This window comes from Pipra filicauda, unplaced genomic scaffold (assembly GCF_003945595.2).
Source record: "Pipra filicauda isolate LSUMZ 115617 unplaced genomic scaffold, ASM394559v2 scaffold406_size631624_pilon, whole genome shotgun sequence".
NCBI classification, from domain to species: domain Eukaryota; kingdom Metazoa; phylum Chordata; class Aves; order Passeriformes; family Pipridae; genus Pipra; species Pipra filicauda.
This window is the reverse complement of record NW_024104539.1, coordinates 432,832-450,186: the sequence shown is the minus strand read 5'-3', so window position 1 is coordinate 450,186 and position 17,355 is coordinate 432,832. Positions and strand designations below refer to the sequence as shown.

Genomic DNA, 17,355 nt, shown 5'->3' with positions numbered 1-17,355 from the left:
GCCCGGACTCCATGTCCCGCCATGCCCGGGGCGCGGCTGCGCGGCGGGGCCGGGCCGGGATGCGGCGCGGGCGCTGAGGCCCCGCGGGGAGCGGGCGGAGCAGGGACCGGCCCTTATAAATGGCGCCCAAGCAGGATCCCAAGCCCAAATTCCAGGAGGGTGAGTGCGAGGGGAGCGGGTGGGGTGCCCTGCGAGGGGCCCGGGGTGTGGCGGCCGCCGGTCGCTGCCCGCTGCGGCGATTTGCACCCAGTGCTCGTGCCTTGAGGGTGATCTCGCTCTAATCCCTCGCTGCTCAGCCCTGAGGATTTGGGAATTCGTGGGAAAGCCGAATTCCCGCAGTCTTTGTCTCTTCCTGTGCCTGCTCTTTCCTCCCAGTGACGCGCGGGCCCTTCCCACCCCCTGTTATTCTGAAGGCCCTTCGGTTCCTCGCCCTTTGAAGGGCCTGGACCTTCCTGGGCGTTAAAACTGTTGCGATCCCCGGGGCTGTCAGGGGATCGTTTCCTCGCGCGTGGAAGGTTTGTTTTTCCCCGAGAGGGAGCTCAGCGCAGGGGGATCCGTGCAGGCAGCGCCGGGGTCGCGGCTGGGCCGGAATCCATGTTTGCCACAAAGCACCGGGGCTTGAGGGGAACGAGGGTGAATCGGGCTCCTTGCCAGGCTTTTCCCGCATGTATTTCGATTTTTAGCTTACGATTGTTGTTGGTAGTGATATAAATAAGAGAAATAATATAGGAAGGTGGCTGCCCCATCCCTGGAAGTGTCCAGGGCCAGGTTGGACAGGGCTTGGAGCAGCCTGGGACAGTGGGAGGTGGCCCTGGCCAGGGCAGGACTGCGATGGGATGGGGTGGCCTTTGGGATCAGGGATAGGTGTGGCTGTGTCGCTGGGATGGGGTGGCCTTTGGGATCAGGGATAGGTGTGGCTGTGTCGCTGGGATGGGGTGGCCTTTGGGATGAGGGATAGGTGTGGCTGTGTCGCTGGGATGGGGTGGCCTTTGGGATCAGGGATAGGTGTGGCTGTGTCGCTGGGATGGGGTGGCCTTTGGGATCAGGGATAGGTGTGGCTGTGTCGCTGCAGTGTGGGGGATTCACGGCAGAGGCTGCAGTGAGGGAGCGAGAGCCTGCCAGGTTATCACGGAAACAAAGAACGCCAAACGGCTGTGTGATTTTCAAAAATAAGTATTTCGCAGGAGCTGCGGACATCTCACCTAGAAAACACTGAGCAACAATGGAAATAGAGAGGTGTTTCCACCAGCACTTGTAAGCACGGTGACACAGGAGGAGAATAATGTCACCTCTGATTGTCAGCCTTAATTATACTGACATTTGCTTTCTTTAAATAAAAGTACTGACCATGTCATGTATCAAAATGGGCACTTCTGTGAGAACCTTTCTAAATCTTTTGCTTTCTTGATGCACAGAAGCATTTTCTAGTTCTGCAGCTCATCTCCCCAAAACATGTGAGGCACTGCAGCTTCCAGAAGGAAACATCTGGGCTCAGGTATCCTGTGAAGTACATTGAAATTCCCACAGTGTAACCACACAGTAAGGCCTTGCCATTGAGGAGAAAAAAAACAGGGTGAAGAACAGTCTCATCCTATATAAAACCCTCAAAGTGAACAGTTTTTGTTGCTCTTCCACAGACCCAGCACTGTTCCATCCCACACATCAGATGGGGAAGTGTGGGGGGGTGTCTCTTCCTGACTGCGCTGCACTGGGAATACCAGGTGCTGTTCTTCCTGCAGGGAAAGGTGCACAGGTGACAGTGGCTTTCATGTGTCAGAAGCTTGAGGTGCAGAGGTGGGATCTCTCAGGAGAGTTAATGTCCTGGTGGAGACCAAAGTGTAGTGTCAGAGGACTGAAGGATCCCTCAGAGCCAGGCAGTTTTCCCTGTGTGCTGTGTGAGCACTTGGACTGCAGTGTGCTGTATGGAGCCAGTGTGTTTTGGGGTCTGCAGCCAGAACTGGAGGCTTTGAGGGAGTCGTGTGTGCCAGCCTTGCAGTGGGGTGTGGGATGTGAGTTTTGGTGGCAGTTCCCTGCCAAAGTCCCAGCTGTTGTGCCCCACTCTGGGCAGGCCTGGCCGTGGTTTGTGTGCAGCTGGCCTGGCTGACACGTGGTATGGAGATGGCACTGGGGTGTTCTAAGATGTTTATCTGGACCTTTCTTCCAGGTGAGCGAGTGCTTTGTTTCCATGGACCTCTCCTTTATGAAGCAAAGGTAAGTGTGGCAGCTTGTTGCTGCAGGTGGTTCTCACTGCCCCCCAGGAAAATAAGGAATTGCTTTAGTTTCCCTGCTGTGCCTCACTAGGTGGGATCAAGGGCTGAAATGAAAATTAATGAAAACCTGATGATGTGTGAAATTTTAAATCCTGGAGCTTTATAATATTGAAAAAAATCAGGAAGCCCAGTGGTGCTGCAGTTATTCTGGTAAACTCCCACAGGCTGGGTGGTTCCACATGTTGGAATATCCGACAGAGCCGTGTTCCCAGAACACTGGGAAGCATTTGCACCTGCAGGACTTGGAGCTGCTGGGTTACAGTCCTAAAGGAAGTGGCACTCCCAGTTCTGCTTCCCAGTTCTGGCTTTTTAACCACATGAACCTGCATTGCAGATTTGTGATGTGGAGGTTAACCTGCTGCCTCAGGTTTGCTGGAGGTGCAGCTCTGGATTTGCCTGCTGAAATGGAAAAAAGGGCTGCTGTAGCTCTCTGGGTTAGAGGACTTGCAGAAATTCCTGGGGCACCTCAAACAGGGATTTAAATCCATTAGGATTTAGTGTCAGTGAATGTTAACTGATGGGGCAGCTTCAGAGGGCTGGTGGCAGGGAAGCACTTGGTCTTCTCCATGATGTGTCCCTCTCCTTTATCCAGAGTGGGATTTAAGCAGGGTCTGGCTCTGCCAGCCTGGTGCTGGAAGGGATTTCCCAGCGGGCAAGAAGCTTTTGGCTGGCTGTTTGTATAAGAGTGGATCCTTCTGAGTTCCTGTCCTGGCAGAATAAACTTGAATTTTAATTGCAAAATGTTTTCTTTATTTACTTAGAAGCATTTAATATTAAAAGGTGCTTTGTAAGTAGTAATTAATAATAACCTTTGTTTTCTTCCTGTTCCTTTGATCTGTTTTTCTTCAGTGACTCTCAATTCATGGGTTGTTTTGTTCCTGACCACATCTGGGGTGTCCCACAGCAGGATGGTCAGGGAAGCACTCGTGTGTGTTAGAGGAGTGTGAAGAGTTGTGGCAAAGGGGAACTGTTCGTACATCTCTACAATGCAGAGTTAAATGAGAGTCACTTAAAACACTTCTAACCTCCAGCAAAAAGAATATTTTGGTACAGAAATGTACTTGAGTCATCTTTTGCTTTGTGCTCAGCCCTTTTGTTCTTCAAGACAAGTAGAGACGGGCACAGTCTGTGTTTGGCTGGGTTTGACTTCAGGCTGTCAGAATGAGCCCCTGGTGCAGGACTGGCTCCAGCAGGAGCAGCATAACCTTACTCCTGGGTGCAAGTCTAGTGAGCCTGAGTTTAAGTTCCATATGTGGCATTTTGGAGATGGTTACTGGAATATGATGTTCCTCTCTGTTGGCAGGTTTTTTTAAATAAAAAGGGTACATCACACTGCGTTCTTGAGTTGTATAGCAGAACACTATATAACACTTAGGGGTGATTCAGCATGGCAATGAAACAGCAATTATAACTTCTCTGAGTAGTTCTTACTTCAATGGGGAAAAAAATCCTTAAAAGGCAACTAAAAGCTGGAGCTACAGAGGGTCATTGTTCCTGTTTTACAGCACCCTTGTTCTGTCACTGCCAAGTGGCACCTGTGTCTCAGCATCTCCAGAACACCACTGTGACTCTGGGGGTGAAGTGCTGAACTTGGTGGATTTAATTTGTATAGCCAAGAAGTTCAGGGACTGACTTAGCTGGGGTTATGTACTTTCTGTTCTGGGCTGTTTTTTCAGGAAGAGGCCTGCCCCTGGCTGGGTTTTTAATGTGGCTGTGGTTGCTTGAGCTGTATCCCTAGGCCAGTCTTCTGATGGAAAGAACTGTGCTTATTTACCTCCTGTTTAGATTCTTAACCCAAAACTAGCCCTTACTGCAGCTCTCTCTGAACACAAGGCTCTCTCTGTGGCTGGGGACGCCCCTGTTATTTATTTTACCTTGGGATGTTCCTGTGTTCCAGCAGCTGACCTGTCTGTGAGGGGGGGCTGGATGGGAATGAGCTCCAGGGAATGGCTTTGGCTCACCTGGAGCAGGGAAGCAGCTGCTTGGCTACTCCTGGGGCATCCTCAGGGGTTCTGGTCCTGCTCCTGAAGGAAGGAATCCCTCTGGAGAGCTTTGCTTTGCCCTTCCCAGTCCCTCAGTGGGCAGTAATGTGGGTTAGAGGGCAGTGTCTGCTGTGGGATAGCTGCCAGGATTCCAGGTGCTTGCACGGAAATCTTTGTTTAAACTGAAAGCTAAAAAACCAAAACTCATTCCAGTCTCCTTGTTCTCTTTGGGGCTGACTGACCTTTCCTCTCTCTTCCAGTGTGTAAAGGTTGCCATAAAGGACAAGCAAGTGAAATACTTTATCCATTACAGTGGTTGGAATAAAAAGTAAGTATTGCACAAAATGAAAGCACAGTTCCTTTGTCCTTTAGAGGAGGATGCTTTGTTTGAGTGTGAGCTGGGTGGACCAGCACTGCCAATGCCCCTGGTGTGGGGAGGTTCTCTGGGACCAACCTAAATGATTTTATACCTGAGCTGATGATTTATAGTAGCACAAAGAAAACATTGCCAAACTAACCATCTCCTGCAGAGCCTGGGGTGTCAGGAGAGTGATGGGAATGCTCTGTAGCATTCTGTTTGTTCAGGGGGGCAAATACTTACTGTAATTCCTCCCTGGCAGAAATGTCTGTTGTGAAAACTTCCTTGTTATGCGTTGGTAGAAGAGGCAACTCTACTGAGGTGGAGCAAAACTGCACTCAGATACCCTGTGCTTGACTCTTATACCACGTCTGGCAGCAAATTTTGGGGAAGCACAGCCTGCTGAGGGCTGTGTTCAGCAGGGGAGGGCTGGCTGGGTTAGCTCTTCACGGGGCAGGGGTAGCCTGTGCTTTGGTTCCAGCCTCCCTTGATAAAGCAAACTTGGAGATCCTTTTCCCTCCTGCAGAAATAACAGGATTCTGGCTGAGGGGTTGCTGAAAATGAAAGGTGACTCTGTAAAATAAATGATGAGGCCATTAAAGGTGAAAACTTCAGGAGGCTGTTGTATTGGTGCCCTTTTTTCCCTGTTTTTGAATTATGTTCTGCCACTCAGTTCGAACTCAGGAAAAGTGGAGTTTTTCCTTAGTGATTAAAAGCTTCAGCTCCTCAGCCTTGGAAGTCTCAGGGAGCAGTTTCCTGTTTGCTTTGGTTTTGTTTCATCTCAGTGCTGAAGACTTTCAGTCACAGCTCTGCTGATCTCACTGATGTGACTCAAAGCAGAACTTGGTGTTTTCTGTGTAACTTTTAATTGCAGCTGCTCACCCTCCTGCTAGAGGACAGGACTGGCTCAGTGTGCACGGCTCCAGGAGCACAATCAGCTCCAGTGCTGGCTGTTAATGAGGCAGCAAACATTTGGTCCTTCCTCCCCTGGTTTACCCCGAGGGAGGGGCCAGAACTGGTGTCCCGATCCCGCTTTTCTTGCTTGTGCTGAGTTCCTTTGCCTTCAAGCTTCCAATTAACAGCATTAAAAGTGGCGTTGCTGCAAGAGCCAGGGAGCTCTGGGGCACTGTGAGCCCTTCACTTGGGCTTCTCTGGCTGTGGGCCTTTGCTAATTGCTTGACTTCCTAAGCTTTTTGCCAGTGTCAGCAGTCAGGACACAAAAAGGTTTCTTGCCCATGTGCAATGTGTCCCCTGGTTACACAGCACCTTGGGAACGTCTCCTGCAGCTCCACAGGCAGGAGGGAGGGAGTTAAAGAGCTACCAAAGCACTGCCTAAAAACATGAGCTTTGGTTACAGCTGGAGTGGTTTTTCTGTAATTTTTGGATGCTGAGCTTGCCTTGTCTTCACACCGAAGCCCTGGTACTCCTGTAGCAGTGTTGGTTTGGCCACTCCACCCTCCAGCACTGGCAGCTGTTGGAAAATGACACAGAACTCCATAGAAAGAGCTTTAACTTTAGAATATCTTGGCCACTTTTAATGTGTTTTATTTGAAATAAACTGGTTGCTCAGATGACCCACTCTTTGTCAGAGTGGAACTGCTGCTCGTAATGGCAATTTCCCCAACACCTCTTCTCTTAAATCGTTCAGATTCTTCAAATATTCATTCCATCTTGGTTTCCTTCACAGACAGAAATCAGAGCTCTTCTCCTTACAGTAAGATCTTATTGCTGAATTTGTTAACCTATAAAATGTTGGAATAGATAAAGGAAACTTGCTTCTTAATATATTATGGCTGCAGGTGTCCCGTAATTTAGTAAGCATGGAATATTATTTTTTTTTTCCTGTGATGCTTCTTTTGAGTTAAAGTCAGTCCTTTCCCTCCTGAATTGCCCATCTTCAAGTTTGGGAAATTCTTTGGAAATGCCTGAGGGTTACACTTCCCTAGAAAAACCATTCCAGCTTCAGTCAGTGGGGAATGTGTTTGGTAACTCACACCTTGAGTTGTGCCAGTCCATGACTTGACACGAAAGCAGTTTAGTCCCAAATTCTGTGAAGTTTTGAATTGACTGTTGTGTGTAGAATGCAATTGTTCTTGAAGTTTTTGAGTGATCATCTGGTATTTTGGCTTTTTTGCAGCTGGGATGAATGGGTTCCAGAAAGCAGAGTGCTCAAATACGTGGATACCAACCTGCAGAAACAAAAAGAACTTCAAAAGGCCAATCAGTGAGTAATTTTGGTAGAAAATCCTTCTCAGTAAATATTTTTAAGAGCTTCAATCCAACAGCTACATATCAAGGGAAGTTAATGAGTTTTAAAAAAAATAAAGCAAGCTTCTTTTCCATTAAAGTCTCATTTATGAATTTCCTCTTTTTAAAGGGAACAATATGCAGAGGGGAAGATGAGAGGAGCTGCTCCAGGCAAGAAAACTTCTGGTCTGCAGCAGAAGAATGTTGAAGTGTAAGAAGGTTTTTATTTAAAAAAACCACACAAAACAACCCCCAACCTCCCACACCAAGCAGCTCTTAAACCTTTGCTTGTCTGTTTTACTGTTGATCTGTAGGATTTTTTTTAGAATGGGCCTGCAGGTTAAACTCCATTTCCTGTGACACAGCCCATGCAAAAGCTGTGTTACATGATGTCAAAAAGGCCTTTGTTGAAGTATTTTATTAAACTACCTTTAGATGGTGAAGAGTTCAGGACTGAATGGGGGTACTGAGTAAACACATCCTACATTTTTTGCACTCTGTTCCTCTTGAGTTGGTGACCTGACACTCAAAAAGTGGTGATTCCTCATAAGTCTCGTGTATCTCAGTGAAATCAGTTTTCATACAGAATTTCCCACTTGTTCCAGGCTCTGCAAGCACTTGGGAATAAAATCCTTACAATGCCTTCTCACTGCAGAATTATCAAAACTGCATTATAAGAGTCTACTTGGCTGGTTTTGACAAAACTAAACCCATACTCTATTAAAAATGGGCTTGCATCTTAAGAGACCAGAAGCAAGCTCAGACATTTATTGGAAAAAATCAATTTGAGGCTGTAACTGTCAGACTTTTCACTCCATCCTTTTGGTTTTCAGAAGAGGTGGTGTGGTAGATTCTCACACAGTCAGTGCAGCTCTGCTGCTTTGCTCAGTTGTCACCAAACTCCTCTGTTTGGGGCAGTGTTTCACTTAATTATGAAGATGGTCATTGCTAATGGGATGTTTTGAATTCCTGACTCCCTTTGTGATTCTGGTGTTCATGAGGAAGCTGCTGAAATGGCATCAGTTCTTCAGAAGTGGATTTGGCAGCAGCCTGAGATTTCATGTGTCACCTGTGGGCAGCTTTGTTATGAACTGTGAATCACTGGTTTGAGAAGGCAGCAGTACTGGGGTCAGTTAGTTGGTGTTTGCTCTGCATCCTGAAGCAGTTTCACTTTGGGATTAGCAAAGCCCAGCCCAGGCTGTAATTGGCTCCTGGTCTCTGGGATGGGGAGCCAGTGGATCTGGCTGATGCCCAGTGCTGGGGGTGCTCCCCTGTGCTCTGCTGGGGGCTCCCAGGGGCTCCAGCACCAGCTCAGGTTGTGCTCTGTCAGCTCAGCACCAGCCTCTGACAGGGACCAGGCACTGCTTGTCTTCTCCTGGGGGTGACAAAAGCCCACCCCACCTCTCTGTGTAGATAGTTGACAATGATTGTCATTAAAGTCTAATTAAACCAGGTCTAAATTATGACCATTACTAATTTGGCTGCTTAAGGGGCTGTCACACCAGAGCCGTCTCACATGTGAGTCAGTGGGAGGAGGGTTAATCCCAGGTGTAAGTCTGGCAGAGGCAGGGATGCCTCAGTTGTAAGTGTGTAGTTTGCACTACAGAGAGCATGGCAAGAGTAACTGCAGAGTAGGTTCCAGCCTGAGTCACCCAGGCAGCTCAGCTGGGAGCAGGGGGGAGTTGTTTCTGGCTGAGTAAACACTAAGTGTTAACCTGGGCTTAAAGTCAGACGTGGGCTAATCCTCTCACCCACACCTGATGTTGTGTCCAAGGGAGACCCAACAGCAAAAATGACTTTGGTTTAAGCCCCTGTGAAACTGTAAAGCTTTACAGACATTACCAGGCCTGACTTCATTCCTGGTTGAAACAAGTTTTGGAAAGGGCCTGGCTTGGCTTTCTGCTGCCACCACTATCCTGAGCTCTTGTGGCTGTCTCCAGCAGAGCAAGGCAGACATAAGGTAGTTCTCTGAGACTTCTGTTTCATTGATTGGAAAAACTAATTCTTTGGTGATGGATTTTGGGTTGTGAAGGGGGAGAGGGAAGCTGTTGTTGGAGCAGCAGCCTGGCCTGGGGGAGGTGGGTTAGAACAGGTCCCATGTTGTTACACTGAGCTTGCTGCTCAAACCACATCCAGTGCTTCCCTCGGTGCTGCTTCCAACAAAGCCTCCCTATTTTTCTCCCCTTCTTGGAGGTTGAGGGAGAGGAAATGCTTAGACCCAGTTGAAGGCTGAACACCAGGTCTGACACTGTGTCCTTACCCGCAGGTTTTTCCGCCGGGATGGAGCCCACACTGTTTGCTGTCTGGAGACCCCTGCCATCTCCACACGGTGAGTCAGGGCTGTGCTGTCACACCAGGGGGCCTGTCCTGCAATCCAAACCTCTTTGCTTCCCTACACTTCTTGTACAGACTCTCAGAGTCCTCAGCTGGGTCACGTAGGTTTGGCAGCAGTGGATTGGTTTGGTGGTGGGTTTATTTAAAACCAGCATTAGCTGTTTTTTCTGCTAATACAAGTCTTGTTGTTGACCTGAACGTGCCAAGGTGTGTTGTCTGCCTGGCTCGGGGCATCCCCTGCTCCCTTGGGCACAGCTTGTGGCTCTCCCAGGCACTCCAGGCCCTCCAAATGCCAAACACCATCCAAACCCTGCCAGTTGTGCAGGGCTGGGGCAGCTCTGGGACTGGCTCAGGCTGGAGGTTCCTTCCCCTCCTCCTCTCTGGCCACCAGTAACGTGTGCCCAGAGGGATTCCCAGAGGGAACCAGTGAGTCAGGGCCAGAGATGCTCTCCCCAAACACCTCTGTGCTTCCAGCCCTCTGTGACTGAGGGGCCTCAGAGCTGGAGGCTGTGTCCCTGTGATGGTTTAATGTCCCTGTGTGGGACTGTCTTATATTTATCCAGTAACTTCTGAACCCTTTGGACTTCTGGCCTCCCCATCATCTTGTGGCAGCCTGTTCTCTTTTTGAAGAGGTGAGGAAGGAGGAGGATGACTCCTGTCATTTTAATGTCTGCTGCTTTGGGGCTTTTTGGTGTTTTTCATCTGTCTTGGGGAAAGATTGCTCAGTTCTTCAGGCTTCACCTTTCACTGTTGTGACCCCCCCACCACATTCCTCCTCTGAGTTTGAGCTGTGAGATCTTCAGCACCTCCCACCTCTGTTCAGGCTTTTAATTAAAATTCTTTCCACAGAAGCTTCTTTGAGGCTTCCATGGTGCTTTTCAGTTTTGTTGTCCAGTTCAGTGAAAAGTGGCAGTGCAGGGAGAAAGAGGGGAATGCACAGCTGGGCTGTGGAAAGAGAAGGCAGTGCAAGTTTGGGGCTTCTGTTCCCATGTGGCTGTGAAGTGGCACAAAAGGATGTGTTTAACCCGTCCTAAGTAAGTTCAATCTCTTGTGTCCCTTCAGGACTTGCATTCCACTTGTCCTTGCAGGAAAGGATTATCTGCAGCATGAGGCACCTGCTTGGTGCTGTTCAGCTTTATATTTGATAAGGACTTTACATTATTTATATTATATTGCCCCTCTGTTCCAGTGGTTAAAACTCTGCTTCAATTCTAATGCTTAACATAATTTTTATCTTGTGATTTTAATTCTGGGAAGAACTCCCTGTTCCTCCTGTTTACTTTAGGTTTGGAAGAAAAGCCTTTCTCTTCAATACACCAGTCCACTATCAGTGGCTTCACTTGGCCATTGCTCCTTCTTTCTGGAGAGATGAGCTTTATTCTGGCCCCAGTTTCAGCCTAGTGCTTGTTTGACTTGAAGTTTAAAAAAAAACAAACCAAACAACCCTTACTCTTCCTATCTTCAGCCCTTCCTGGGGACTCTGCCTTTTTCCTGGCCCAGATAAACCCAGCTCAGAGCCTGAAAATGAGTCACTTGAGGTGGTGGTGAATTTGCAAGGAAATAATCTCTTACTGGTAATGAGTTCTGTCCACACAAACTGCTTTTGGAGCAGTTGAACTGGCCTGCTCTTAGCAGGGAGAAAACTGAGACGTGACTGGTCGTACTCCAGTTAAAACTTTATGAAAATGGGTAGCAAACAAAGTACTACTGAAACTTCCCTCTGCTGCTGTAGTGGTAAAACTTGGGGGGATTTTTAATATTTTACTGGAAATTGATTCAGTTGACTGAGATTTCTCTGGTAATTCCCAACACTTCTGTTTCCTTGTCCCACATTCTGTTTGAAATACAGAATTAGAACACCTACAAATCTAGTGTAGTTCTCCAGGAGCACTTGGGAAGGACAAAACATCCAAAGAAAAGGTGAATTCTAACCTGTTACATGAAAAACCTTGTAGTATTATAACTGTGAAGTCATAGCTGATATTTCTTTCCTGTGTTTTTATCTAAACACTCCCCAGGCCCCTGGAATATCTGCTCCTTGCACTGAACTTAGTGGACAATTGTTCTGGCTTTCTGCTTTGGCTTCCTGAAGTACCACTCTCTTCATATTTGCAATAATTTGTGTTCTCTTTGCAGGAAAACAAAAAAGAACAAGCAGAAAAGTAAGTATATATTTTGTATATAAGTGGATCCCCTTAGTGAAGGATTCTTAGCTGGAAAGACCTTAAATCTGTAATTACTGTTCCCTTGTGCTGTCCCTCCTGCACTCCTCAGTCCCTCCCTGCCCAGGAGGGGTGCACACTCTTCTGCTTTGCACAAGATCTACTTGTTTCAGTCTGTCAGGATTTTTTGACCTCTTGCAGATTAAAAGCCAAGTGAGATCTCCCTGGATCTGTGGAAATAACTTCCTAAGTCTGACTTGTGTTTTCTTACTGAGCTGGAGGTGGGACACAGCTGCAAAGCTGAGCTGCTGGGCCCAAAAATTGTGGTAGAGAATATTACAGACAGTGACACATTGGTTTGGTTTTAGTGCAGAAACCTCCACCTTCAGGCACGTGTTGGTGCAGTTTAAAGTGCCCCAAACGTGGGACTGCCAGCACACAAGTAACATGTCACACACAAACCAACCAAGCCAAAAGGTGATCTGAGAGAAATCCGAGTCTTAAATCCTTCTGGTAAATCTTCCCTGGTGTTTCTCACTGATGAAGTCTGTGTTGTGCACAGCTCCAGGCATTGGAGAGGGGAGCAGCACCAGTGAGACTCCCCAGCCCCCGAGGAAGAAAAGGGCTCGAGTAGATCCCACGGTGGAAAGTGTGAGTGTTGCCATCCCCTCCCAGGATCTGGGTGGAAAACAGGAAGGGGGCTGTGCTCACCATTAGCACCTGGGAGTGATGAGTGTGGCTTTGCTTTTCTCAGGAAGAAACATTTATGAACAGAGTTGAAGTGAAGGTGAAGATCCCAGAAGAGCTGAAGCCATGGCTGGTAGATGACTGGGATTTGATCACCAGGCAGAAGCAGGTGACTGGGCAAGAGAACAGTTTGAGCCATCCCAGAGGTGTGAAACTCATGGTCCAGTCTGGGGGGGCACGTGTGTGCCTTGCTGTGTACCTGTGACTCTTGGCATGACTTTATTTAACTCTAATTCAGGAGTTCATCATCAGGTTGCTGTTGAGCAGCACAGGAGTTAAATGGAAACATGGATATAGTCCTGGAATCCTGGGATGGTTTGGGTGGGAAGGGACATGAAAGCCAGTCTCATTCCACTCCCTGCCATGGGCAGGGACACCTTCCATGGCCCAGGGTGCTCAGGTCGGTTGGGGTTTTGTATGTCCATTAAAACAGTTGGGGTGTTCCTTTAATAACACATAACACTTAACCTGCTGTTTTCAGTCTAGAAAATGCCCTTGTGTGCATTGGTTTCAATGCAGCTTCCAGGTATAAATGTCTGCAAAAATTAGGCAACTTGTATTTGTTCTGTTTTACTTCTTTGCAGCTCTTCTACCTTCCTGCCAAGAAGAATGTTGACTCCATTTTAGAGGATTATGCAAACTACAAAAAATCCCGAGGAAATACTGATAACAAGTGAGTGTGGCCATTTCCAGCCTTAAACACTTCTTTTGCTGTTGTTGTTGGACTTGGAAAAATCAAGTAAACTTGTGAACCATGGCCCAGCCCAGTGTCCAGCATCCTGTTCCAAGACCAAGGTGATGGAGGAGTTGAGAAATCTTGAGGGGGTAATTCCAGGCTGCAGTTCTGCTTTCTGGGTATTATTTCTGCTTCTCCCCCTTTTCCCAAGCCTTCTCCTGAGGGAAGATGATACAAAGAGCCCAGAAGAGCTGCCTGGTAGGTGAGCTCAGAGCTGCTGGGCTCCCTCCCAGGCACAGGGACAGGGAGGTGCATGAGGACTGGTAAAACATTCAGATGAGCAGAGCTAATTACTCATTTGTAATTACCCCAGCAGTCAGCCCTGACCAAAACAAGGTGTGTTTATTCTGAAGGAAGCTTTCCTGTTTGAAAGGGAGAGAGAACAGAAAGGGGAAGTTATTTTCTGCCATTCAGGAGGAGGCAGATTGTTGACTTGTCAGGGTGTTTTAACCTCCTTTGTAATTGTCCCGATGTCTGCTCTGAATGTGTTGGCAGGGTGGAGTGAGGGCTGGGCTGCTCAGTGTCACCAATTCCTGTCCAGGCAGGGTGAACTTGGAGGCCTGCAGGAATATGGCAGGAGAGGTCTGGGAAGAAGGGATCAGGTGCCTGAAATATTGGGGGCTGTCCCTCTCTTTAAGCAGGAGTTCAGTCCAGTTACTTCAATACTGTACTTTTAAAGTGTTGTGAGTTGGGATGAACTTTGATGAAAAGAGAAGAGCTGGTGAGTGTCCCTAAAATCCTGCCTGTTCCTTTGGAAGGGCTGCTCCAAGAGTTCATCTCTCTGAGTGGGTGACTAAAAACAAGGCTGCTCTTGGTTTGCCTGAATCCTGAGTTCAGAACAGCCCATTTTCAAGGGAGGTCTGGAAATGCACCACTCCCCGTGGCTGTACATTGTAAGGTCTCCAGACAAATTTCCTTGGAAGATCTGAAGGCCTGCCCAAGATCCTCAGGATTTTGCTGGTCTCACCAAGCCAGGGCTCCCCCTGTGTCCATCCCATCCTTGGAGCAAGGCTGGCAGTGTGCTCTGTCCCCAGGGAATACGCTGTCAACGAGGTGGTGGCTGGAATTAAGGAGTATTTCAACGTCATGCTGGGAACTCAGCTGCTCTACAAGTTCGAGAGGCCCCAATACGCCGAAATCCTGGCGGATCACCCGGATGCTCCCATGTCTCAGGTCTATGGTGCCCCACACCTCCTGAGGCTGTTTGGTGAGTACCACCGTGGGAGGGTGAGGAAGAGCAGTTGGAAGGATTCAGATACTTCTTTTCCCCTCTAGAGTCTGTGACAGGCAGCTCTGGATCGTGGGTTCACTCTTTCCTCACTCCACGTATCCAAAATGCTCAGAGCCATTGGGGGCTTTGGGGTGGAAATGGGCTTTTAACAGTCCCGTTGAGCTTGTGCATATTGGAGTAGGTTGCTGGGCTGCTTTTCTGTGCTACTGTGAAGTTGTGGGCTGTGCTGCAGTCCTTGTGAAGGTGTTCTGTGAGTAACCAGTGCTCCTTCCTTCGGAGCAGTGCGGATCGGAGCCATGCTCGCCTACACGCCCCTGGACGAGAAGAGTCTGGCCTTGCTGTTAAACTATTTGCATGACTTCTTAAAGTAAGTACTGGGAAGGTCTTGCAGCAAGAAAGGCAAAGTTCAGGAAGCACAGGCTGTTGTGTTGCTGCCTGTTTTCAGTGAATAGTTGTATGATTTGGGGCCTGTGTGTGGGATCTTCGCAGTGAAGTGTTGGATCCCAGTGAAGCTCTGACTGCTGTACAGGAGCACTACTGTGTTTTAAATCTCTCCTGTTACACTGAGATTATTGCTAGTGCCAGCACAAGGGGGAATGGCTTCCCACTGCCAGAGGGCAGGGTTAGATGGGATATTGGGAAGGAATTCCTGGCTATGAGGGTGGGGAGGCCCTGGCACAGGTTGGGCAGAGAAGCTGTGGCTGCCCCTGGATCCCTGAAGTGTCCAAGGCCAGGTTGGACGGGGCTTGGAGCAACCTGGGCTAGTGGGAGGTGTCCCTGCCCATGGCAGGGGGTGAGATGGCATGAGCTTTAAAGTCCCTTCCAACGCAAACCATTCCAGGATTCTGTTAATCTGCACTTCTAAACTGCCCAAATCTGCTACTTGTTTCAAAATAAATGCTTCAACTTTTATTTCTAGTTGCTATAAAAAGCAGATGATGATAATTCCAGCAAGCTGTTGAATTACACAACAGTTACTCAACAGCAATTGAGCAAATATTTAAAAACTGATGAACTTTATGGATGTTTTTTCTGGGACAGACAGTCACTGGAGCTTTAGTGTGCTTGTGCTGCAGCCCTGTGGCTGTGGGATATCTGGGAGGAAAACACCATCCTGAATGATAATAAAAGGCTTTAATGTGAAATGAGATGAGCTTTAAGGTCCCTTCCAACCCAAACCATTCCAGGATTATGTGATTGGATAAGCAATTGGACGTTGAAAGAAAACCTTCAGTAAATCCAGGATGGCTCTGCAGCAGGGCTTGGAATGGATCAGCCTGAAAGCCAGGGAAAAGCTGCCTTGGAATAGCCTGAGAGCCTTGAGTAGATCCTGGTCTTTTGGGTCAGTCTGAGGTGAATGCAGGTCTGAAGAGCTTTGGCTGTAAAGGCAGAAATGTGAAGCCAGTGACCAGAAATCCCTGAATCCATTTGATGAGATTTGAGGGGCACATAACGTTTATCTTTGGCCATCCCTTGTTTTGCCATCATTCATTCAGCCCCTGAGGTTCCCTGTTTGTGCAGACAGAACTCCCTGGGGTCCTGTTCCCTCTCCCTTTGAGTAGGTCAGTAGTGGATGTACTGCAGCTGCCTGAACCTCAAATGTCAGCTGTTTCATCTTATTAATCTTGACCTCACCTGGAGCCAGAGCAGTTTGACAGCTTGCTTGGAATTGATTTTGGTTTTTAATTGATTTTTTGGCCTGAGCTGTCAAATGTGGAGTTAACCTGACACAGCTGTGTGAGATTTGTGCTGCTCAAATCCCGTCGTGTGCTCTGGGCTAACACCTGAGGACTCACACGGTTCTGAACGGTGGAGAATTTGGGCAGGAGAGTAATTTAATCTATTTATTACTTCTGTAGGTATTTAGCAAAGAATTCCTCTGCATTGTTCAGTGCCAGTGACTATGAAGTGGCCCCTCCGGAGTACCACCGGAAAGCGGTGTAATCCCAGTCTGGATCCCTGCAACTGTCCACTTCTGCATCTGTCCTTCACCTCCCCACTGCACAGCTCTTGCACAGGCCCTGTAAACATAAGGTGAACAAAGTTGTGTGTGTGAAATGGAGCTGGCATGTAAAGTCCTGAAGATTTCCTGTCCCAGGTGGACGCCCGGAGCTCCCTGGAGCTCTGTGCTGTTCCTGGCTCGCTGTTTGTGTCGGTGGGGTGTGAAGGAATGTGTTTGGTGTGTCTCTGTATGAACTCCGTGCTCGTAGGGCTGCTCTGAACGAGGCTTGGCCTCACTAACCTGCTTTATTCCATAGTCCGACAGACCCCCGGGGCTGTGTCACCTGTGCTGGTGCTATTGACTGTCTGACTCGACCCAGTGACTCGGTGGTGGTGCAAGTGCCATGTTTGGTCCGTAAATGTTCGCTTCTCTTGGGGTAGTTGAAGGACTGTGACTTTTTTTTTATATTCTAACAGTAGGAAAACGTGTTCTCATCTCGTAGTGTTTGGAAATGTTGGTCTTTCATGGAGCTGTTTTACAGAGCTGCAAATAAACTTTTTTTAATTTCAGATGTTGTTTCTGATGTTTGTGTTCCTGTCAAGTCCCTGCCCCGTGAGTGTCCTGGCCAGGACGAGCCAAGGGAATGAGGGGTTTGGGGACGTGTATTAATGGTGTTGCAGGACTTGGCTCTGGCCTGAGTAGCTGTTATTTCCAGGCAAAACACCAGGTTTTAATCACAGATGTTACTGCAGGAAATCACAGTATCTGGGGATCCAAGGGCTGTTCTGGTGTGGGTGGGGTGGAATCGTGCCCTTCCTGTGGGGACTGAGAAACGGGAGGGTCCTGCACCCACATGTCCCCAGACATGGGCTGCACCTTCCCAGGAGCTGCCTGTGTGTGAAGATGGGCTGAGGGAAGGTGTGAGCAGATTCCCTGGACAGGAATCCAGCAGGGTCGTGTCCCACCCTGCCCCTGTGCCCTCCTGTACCGGAGCACAAAGACCCACCCAGCGGGTGCTGAGCTGTGCAGGGCGGGGCCAGGACAGGGACGGTCCGGCAGGATAACGAGCTGTTCAAAAGAGCAGCACGATCTGCTGTTGAATGGAAAAAGAACAATATTGAGCAATGATGTGAGGGGAAGTTGCCATGGAAACTGAGGCAGGGCTGGGAGCTGCCGCAGCACTTCCGAGGTGGGTTCCTGCCAGGAATCCTGCCCAGGGCAGGCAGAGTAGGGATGGGGGCTGTGCCTTCCCTGCCCAGCCCCGGGCTGAGAGGGAGCAGCCCTGAGGCCCTGGGAAGGTGGGTGCTTCTCTGGCTCCTGGGGCTGTTCCAGTCACTGTCTGCTCT

At 48.6% G+C, this 17,355-nt stretch overlaps 1 protein-coding gene across 3 annotated transcripts; it reads left to right on the top strand.

The window, feature by feature from the left end:
* The first annotated feature begins 33 nt into the window (after positions 1–33).
* MORF4L1 (mortality factor 4 like 1) lies at positions 34–16,578 on the top strand. 3 transcript variants are annotated; one of them, XM_039385349.1, is made up of 14 exons: positions 38–159; positions 2,165–2,211; positions 4,513–4,580; positions 6,298–6,324; positions 6,748–6,834; positions 6,988–7,068; positions 9,124–9,186; positions 11,328–11,353; positions 11,916–12,004; positions 12,108–12,209; positions 12,685–12,773; positions 13,871–14,043; positions 14,350–14,434; positions 15,927–16,578. In XM_039385349.1, the coding sequence occupies exons 1-14, from the start codon at positions 120–122 to the stop codon at positions 16,009–16,011; spliced, it is 1,062 nt and encodes a 353-aa protein (XP_039241283.1). In that variant the 5' UTR covers positions 38–119; the 3' UTR covers positions 16,012–16,578. The 3 variants fall into 3 exon arrangements, with proteins under 3 accessions (XP_027589749.1, XP_039241283.1, XP_027589750.1); XM_027733949.2 differs by having other exon boundaries at positions 6,259–6,324; XM_027733948.2 differs by lacking the exon at positions 6,298–6,324 and having other exon boundaries at positions 34–159.
* Positions 16,579–17,355: the final 777 nt, after the last annotated feature.

Excerpts from the sequence above, each read along its gene's own strand:
- MORF4L1 (XM_027733949.2), top strand. The coding sequence starts at position 120 with ATGGCGCCCAAGCAGGATCCCAAGCCCAAATTCCAGGAGG. Across the intron at positions 7,069-9,123 it reads CAGCAGAAGAATGTTGAAGT|GTTTTTCCGCCGGGATGGAG; the intron begins GTAAGAAGGTTT and ends CCTTACCCGCAG. Across the intron at positions 9,187-11,327 it reads ACCCCTGCCATCTCCACACG|GAAAACAAAAAAGAACAAGC; the intron begins GTGAGTCAGGGC and ends TTCTCTTTGCAG.